This window comes from Solanum stenotomum, chromosome 10 (genome assembly GCF_019186545.1).
Source record: "Solanum stenotomum isolate F172 chromosome 10, ASM1918654v1, whole genome shotgun sequence".
NCBI classification, from domain to species: Eukaryota; Viridiplantae; Streptophyta; class Magnoliopsida; order Solanales; family Solanaceae; genus Solanum; species Solanum stenotomum.
The window spans coordinates 57,203,727-57,211,588 of NC_064291.1; the positions used below are offsets into that span (position 1 = coordinate 57,203,727).

The window sequence follows — 7,862 nt, forward strand, 5'->3', positions numbered from 1 at the left end:
AGAGCTTATTCCCTTCTTAGCCGCCGTGTATTCGGTACGGAGAGAAATATTTTCTTCCTTTGATTAATTTTTAAAAAATAATTAAAAAATCTAAAAAGACAAATTTTTTAAAAATAATTTTTCTAATGAAAATAGAGAAAATAAATTTTATAAGTGACGTTCCATATTAATTATATCTTCCTTGTCTCTGTGCAACAAACCTCCACTTTCACCTATGATAATATTTATCTATATTATATATAAATGCTTTTAGAATTATTGAAAATGAGTAAAAAAAAATAAATATTTTTCGTGCAAAATTTTTCTTTTGTACCAAACCCACCTTGAATTGTTTACACCATATATCACTAATAATTACTTGAATCCGTTTTTTTTTTAAATTATATGCATTCACTCAATAAGTCGTAAACCTCAAGTATTTTCTACTTAAGGTTGATATGTATAATTAAATGTGGTATGCTATATTTTATATAGTTAACTTAATTATTATGTATGTAATAGACAAGTGAAAATATGGGCAATTTTTTTTCGGAAACTTGAAGTGAACCTGGCTATTAGAACACTTTATTAGGACTTAGGAGTTAATATGTTCAATTGAAACATAATTTAATTCGAGTATCTAAATAAAATATGCTAATAAGCTTAAGCGAGTGATTCTATATTAAGCCAAATTAAAACCTGTAGACAAATATTCAGACACTGATTTAATTAAGTGTGGACAACATAAATTATGGACATCAGTGAGAATTATTTAAGAAGAATTTTTGGACTCGATCTTTTGATGTGCATAGCCACAATTTTTCCCACTAATATTAATTTTGTTGTGGATCTAAATTTGAATCAACTGACCAGTTTGTTTCTACACAAGGTGGTTAATAAATAAATTAAAAATAAAAGAGTATTTTTTTAAAAAAAATAAAATATAAACATACTTGTATCTCCTTGAATTTTAAAAAATAATTGTATGTACATCGACTAAAATAGTTTTAGTTTGTTTTGGTTAGTTTTCTGTTCCTCCAAAAAAGTATCTTGAGATGTCCAAACAGACTTATTTCTCTGTCCCAAATTATTTGTCATATTTCATTTCTTACCGTTAAATCATGTGAATTTTGATTAATATATAATCTAATTTAATAGCCTCAAACACAATTAAATTGACTTTCAAGAAGTGAAACATGATTTAGGACGGAGTGAGTATTACACAATTATGAGTTGCATTCGTCAATTGAGTCTCTTAGTTGCATGATCGCTTTGTTCAGAAGCTTGTGTTGGTATTAGGAGGTAGTTATTTTAACATTTGGGAAACTCTTAAGCTGCATTTTAACATTTCAATTTTCTCATGTCAGTGTTTCGCAAAAATATTTTTTCTAGGAAAACATCAAACATGTTTCTTGAAAACGAGAAAAGTGACTTCCTTTAGAAAATTAGGGAAAACAAGTTCTATAAGTGACAATTCAAGTTCATTATCTCCTCCCCACTTGCCCATTACCCTCAACACCCACCTGGCCACCGCCAACCTCACTTCCCACCTCACCCATTCCTATAGTGTTTTGCGAGATTATATATAAATGTTCTAGGGATAATATCTTCTTGCTTACTTGTACTCTGTTTCTATGATTGTTTGTTTCAAAAGGTATTGTATTGTATTTGTTTGTATCCAGGGGCAGACCCACCCTTATGCAAGGGGTATCTAGCGACACCTCTTTGCCGGAAAATTATATTGTATATAGAGGTCAAATTATATATATATATATATATATAAGTATTGACACCTCTTTACACAAGTTAAATGTATAGTGTAGTGGTTAAGGTGTTATGAAAATCCTTGAGGTTGTGTATTCTAGTCCTACTAGTCAATAAAATATATAACTATACCAACCTATGATTGTTTGTTTCAAAAGGTATTGTATTGTATTTGTTTGTATCCAGGGGCAGACCCACCCTTATGCAAGGGGTATCTAGCGACACCTCTTTGCCGGAAAATTATATTGTATATAGAGGTCAAATTATATATATATATATATATATAAGTATTGACACCTCTTTACACAAGTTAAATGTATAGTGTAGCGGTTAAGGTGTTATGAAAATCCTTGAGGTTGTGTATTCTAGTCCTACTAGTCAATAAAATATATAACTATACCAACGATACAATACAAACCATCCAAATAATAAGGAAGAAAATCATTTATTTTCTAGAAAAACATATTCCTTTCCTACCGAATACCCGATGAGCTGGTTAAATAGATCAGCTCTCAGAAACTAGTAGTGTATGCAAAAACTGGCAAGACTATTGAAAAGATTGAGCTGCATTTTGACAATTGTAATATCCAGCACTGTTTTGGTGCTGGAAAATAATTGAATAATACTTATCACATTTAATTCAAACAAATAAAAGAATATATATATATGTATGAAAGTGACCAATATATGTCACTTCCAATCCTATACTATAAACAGTAGGATCTCTTTACCTTTGAACCACTTTGGTAACAAAGCAAAGAGAATATGATCATAATTTACAAACAAATAAAGATTTCAAAAACGAATTGGTAATCCATAGTTGAGAAATGTTCTAATACATCCATCCAATCCAGCAGTAACAACCACAAGACCCCACAGATGAGGAGAGCTCAATGCACCTTGCCAAGCACTTTTCAAGAACTTGTACTCAGACTTGCATACTGAGGGGAAGACGGTTACTGGACTCGAAGAATTAGGCAGTTTCTCCTCTGGCCATGTCGCGGAGCCCTTAGATAGAGAGTCTACCAAAAATGTACGCCCTAGGGAGAAACAATCGGAGGTCCTTGGCAGTGAGTTCCTGTTGACATTTCCGTTTTCTAAAATACTTCTAGGTAGCGTTCCTGGATTTGTGTTGAAGCCGGACCAAGGTATGGCAACTGATGCATTGTTAGAAAAGAAACTCTCTGATGACCGAACTTTTTTCTGTTTGTTTGTTCTCCGGCCCTGGTCAGTGTAGTTCCAGATATGTACATTTGAATCCTCAGTAACTGCGAGAATGTGTTTCCCGTCTGAGGTGAAAGATGCAGGAAATTGGTTCCCTGAATTTCGAATTCCTGGACATGCAGCAAACAATACTTTCAGAACACAACTCTTACGTTCTCACTGGCAACCAGCTTGGTGCCAAAAGGAATTCACATCAAAGGTATCAGACACACCTTTGAATTTGCAGATGATATTGGATCTACAAAGTATTCTAACTTGCGAGTCAGCAGAAGTTACCATGACTTTGCTAGAGTCGCTCGGGCAGTACTGCATGAAGTTCACACATCAGTTCTTAAGCACATAAAAATATAAAATAAGCACGAGTTCTTCTGGTGAAATAAAATTGAAAGCAAATGGTTACCTGAAATCCAGTTATTCTCTTGCGAGCAAGCTTCTTCTTTCCTGGCAGGCATACTTGTGAGCCCATCTGCAATTGATTACCTAACCCAAAGGAATGATAGCAGAGTGTCAATTGCCAGCAAGAGTACATTCAAGCGGAAAATATAATTAAGCTATCACCAGGACTCCATAAAGAAAGAAAAAAGAATTAAGTCATGGATATAATACATCCACCATGGCACAACTGCCTCAAGAAAAATTTATCACAGAAGAAAAATCTCCCAGAACATTCTCATTTTAGGCATACCATAAGCACTATTCAGCGATGAAGTGAATATTTTCGCATCCGTTTGACAATGCTAGAGAGCACACTGGAAGGATCATAAAAGTTTTATCTTTGATAGGACCAGCTCTAGCAACTACCCTCTTTCAACAATAAGGAGACCAAGATTGCCAAAATGGGAATATTTGGCAACCTTTATTTCTTTACTATGAAGCATGTTGATCATTTTTCTAAAGCTCATACTGAAATCAGGTTATTAAGTATCCTTTCAGGTTTCTGCTCCAAGAATTTGATTTCTATTCTCCCATAGCATACATTAACAATGCATGTTGTCATTTTCATTTCTGTAAGTTCACCATACTATCAAGTATTAACTCAACTCTTTTAAAAGTTCCCTTGAATTCAAGCCCTATATCAGGCAATAAGAAAACAACTTACAACTCATTCAGCTATCTAACCTATGTCAAAGATACCAGACAACGTGAATTAGAAACTAAGAACCAACGTCTTGCCTAAACTTCCAGAAAAAAAACTAAACTCTTTTCTAGCTAAAATGAAAAATATTAGTGCTAAACTTTTCCTTGATATACAACTTTTTCACCAACAATGAACTTCCCCATATTTGTAGCATGAGAAGAAAGAAGCATTCACTGTGCTTGTATATTCATATGCAGAATGCTTTTATAAATAGCAATTATAGGTTGGGGTTGGAAGAGCCACCCTCGACAATGTAAGTGGGTGGAGAGAGAGCACTAACGACTAAATTCAAGAAAATCTAAAGATCATTTTATGTCGTACGATTTATCTACCTAGCCCAACCACTTACCTCCCAACCCCCATACCCACCACCACAAACTGCAGTCATTAAACCGGTATGTTATCCGTATATCATAGCTGATAGCAAACCATAGACTTTGCTAGAACATAAAGGCTACTCAAGACCAGAAAGAGATAAATTGCTAATCTAATCTACCCTTAGAAGAAACCACTTACCTCCCAACCCCCATACCCACCACCACAAACTGCAGTCATTAAACCGGTATGTTATCCGTATATCATAGTTGATAGCAAACCATAGACTTTGCTAGAACATAAAGGCTACTCAAGACCAGAAAGAGATAAATTGCTAATCTAATCTACCCTCAGAAGAAATGGTTTCTATCACCTCTTTGCCCTCACCTCAAAAAGGGGACGGGCAAGGAGGGGGAGAAATTTTGAGAGAATAAACATGCTAACTCATCTTGTAAAACACAAAAATAAGTGTATCATAATAACACTTCCACGGAGCATAATATACAATAGGATATGATATATTCAGTTCCATGAAAACCAATTCCAGATAATTTAAACAAAAAACACAATCAATTTCCAGACTTATTAGTTTATTAGACATAGGAGTGAGGCCATATCAGCTTGAGAAGGGGAAAAAAAAAAAGGGCAAAAAGAGAAGGTATGTCCTTACCTATTACTTCATAAAAACGACAATTGCCATCCATGGATCCCACAACGCCCCCCTGGATCAGTTAAAAGCAATAAATCAACGAAAGTCCACTAAAAGATGGCACAATATTTGAAAAGTGTAACAGCAATGCAATCAAACCTTTCCATCAGGACAATAACAAACAGCAGTCACTATTTCTTTTACATCAGTCCAATCGATTACTCGGCAACCATGCACTTCCCAGAGACGTATTTTCCCATCTATTGAACCACTAATGAAAAGGTTATCATCTGTTGGATTGAATTCTACACAAGTGACTGCATAAAGAACACAACATTGACATATTGGTAACATGGTCCTTTACCATTTAAAAGATTATTGAAAATACTTTAATATAAGGAGTAACCACATACAGTCAAGCTCACCATAGTTATTATGTGAATAAACGCCAAGGCATTGATCTTGCCCCACTTTCCAGAGACGAGCTGTTTTATCAACTGAAGATGACAGCAGATACTGCAGAAAATGATGTCCATTACCAGAATTACACTGTGTTCACATTGGAAAATATTATAGGAGGCGACAAAGGACAGTTAGTGTAATTGCGCCACAAAGATATTATACTGACCCCATTTCTGGACCATGAAAGGGCCAAGACCTCACCCCTGTGTCCATGGAACTCATGCAATGGCTTCTCCAATATACGGAAAATCTTCGGTGGGAGGACGACACAAGCTGATTCTGGTGATTTCCTCATCATTTTTGACACACTAATTTTCTCTTTGTTGTCGTTCAGAGAAGCTAATTTTGACGTAGGAGTCAGTGAGAAGTATAAACAAGAGGAGTCACCATCATGTGCATTCAGGTTGTTTGGAATTTCATCTGCAATCACCTTCCACATGCGCACCGTGCCATCTTTGCCAGCACTTGCTAGATACTGGCCACAAGGACTAAACTTCATTGTTGAAACTGAGCCCTCATGTGCTAGGAACTCTTGCCCTGTGTAAAGTGAGGACAGTTCTTTTGACTCCTTACCACATGTGTGGACCCGAACTCTCTGAATGTTAGTACCTGTCTTTAGATTGGATTCCTTGCCCTTCACTTTGTCCCCCATTGACTTCACCTTATTATGAGTTGCAACAGTTAGCTTTTGAAGCCAACTTCTTTTAGTTTTTGGCTTAGCATCAACTGTATCAATTCCATCTGGTGCTCTCCGCAGATATTTCTGAACCAAGGGCGATGGCCCAAGAGTTCTATGGAACTCTTCAGCAGTGAACAACTTGTTTGAACCTACTTCCCGTACTTGGCTAAGCATACCTTCCTGACTAAATTCATCCACAACAAACTCTACTCCGTTGTCCAAATTCCTAATTTTCCAATGCAATCTTACTTCTGTAGCACCATCCTCATCCAATTCCAAAGCTTCATTAGAGTGGAAAGATTGAGAAGACCGACCTGAGAAACAGCTTTCTTGAGAATCTGAATTTGCCAGCACAGTTTCACCGCCATCCCTAATTCTATCAACACTCATCTTTCTGTAATGAGTAGTAACGCCACCCTGTTCTTTCCCATCAGGTCTGTCCCAACTTGAACTCGAACCTATCCACTTCAAAAATCTATCACGCCGTTCATCAACACTTTCTGGATCCTTATTCCAAAAGTCATATCCTAAAACACACTCGTCACCCCAATTACGAACACACGTCTCGTTGCAATCAGAACCCAAATCAGAAACAGAAGTAATCTCTTCACGGCTATCAAAGAAACATTCTTCTTCAAACTCACTATAATTCCCCATCATCCTTTGAACTCAAACTACAAAAACTAATCCTTGAAAGAAAATAAAAACAAACTCAGAAACATCCATTTAACAATCAATCAATCAAACAAACTAATGGGGTTTGACAAGATATTAACTTTCCTCGTAATTCGACTATTTTCAACAAAATTGAATTCCCTATCAAATAAAATAACAAAAACAGCTCAAAAACCAAACACAATTCTTCTATCCAAGCAAAAAAATCCCAAAAATCCACAAACATGAGCATAACCATTACTCCAACAAAAGATCTTGTAAAAGACTAAAAACTGATAAACCCATAATTCACAAGTGCTTGAATAATTCATCAAAAATCTGAAAAGGGGTTCATAATATACAATCAAGAAATGGTAAAAACACAAAAAGCAACAATTTTCAGCGATTAAAGACAAGATTTTTCATACCTGAACTGCCATGAAATTATGAAAAAGAACCCCGGAAAAATCAGTTTACCGGAAAGCTGATATACTGTTTAACATCCACCGGAAAAATCAAGACTGAACACAAAAGTTGGAGAAATCCAAACAATCCCTAGCAATAAAATTAGAAGAAAAAAAAAAAGTCTTTGAAGAAATCTATTCCGAAAAAAATGAGTCGTTTATTCTTCGCTCGTTTCTCTCTTTACTATTTTTGGCCTTTTCAGTCTATATAATAGTTATAATTATTAGTTGACAGTTTTAGCCCCCAAATTGATGTGTCCGTTCAACTAACTGTCGTGACCCTCCGTTTTAATTTATTTATATGACATAGTTTGAATAGAGGCATTGAGTTTAATAAATAAAAGGGAAAAATGCATAAATACATTATCAAATAATTATAGATGGTTCACCCATATTGTTATGAGTTTATTATGTTCGTGTTGTTAATTACAAACGATTTAAGTAATTTTTTTTAAAAAAAGAAATATCATGTGTCATTCATTTAAATGATCCACATAAGGATGGTTACAGAAGTGTGTAACAATTCACCTTTTG

At 35.1% G+C, this 7,862-nt stretch overlaps 1 protein-coding gene across 2 annotated transcripts; it reads right to left on the reverse strand.

Moving 5' to 3' along the window:
* Positions 1-2,309: 2,309 nt before the first annotated feature.
* LOC125842057 (uncharacterized) lies at positions 2,310-7,505 on the reverse strand. 2 transcript variants are annotated; one of them, XM_049521254.1, is made up of 8 exons: positions 7,293-7,505; positions 5,698-6,893; positions 5,495-5,585; positions 5,229-5,386; positions 5,091-5,142; positions 3,368-3,447; positions 3,180-3,273; positions 2,310-3,077 (listed from the first exon to the last, which is right to left on the reverse strand). In XM_049521254.1, exons 2-8 carry the CDS (start codon positions 6,868-6,870, stop codon positions 2,539-2,541), a joined length of 2,187 nt encoding a protein of 728 aa, XP_049377211.1. In that variant the 5' UTR covers positions 6,871-6,893; positions 7,293-7,505; the 3' UTR covers positions 2,310-2,538. The 2 variants fall into 2 exon arrangements, with proteins under 2 accessions (XP_049377211.1, XP_049377210.1); XM_049521253.1 differs by having other exon boundaries at positions 2,311-3,077; positions 5,698-6,899.
* Between the last annotated feature and the right edge of the window lie 357 nt (positions 7,506-7,862).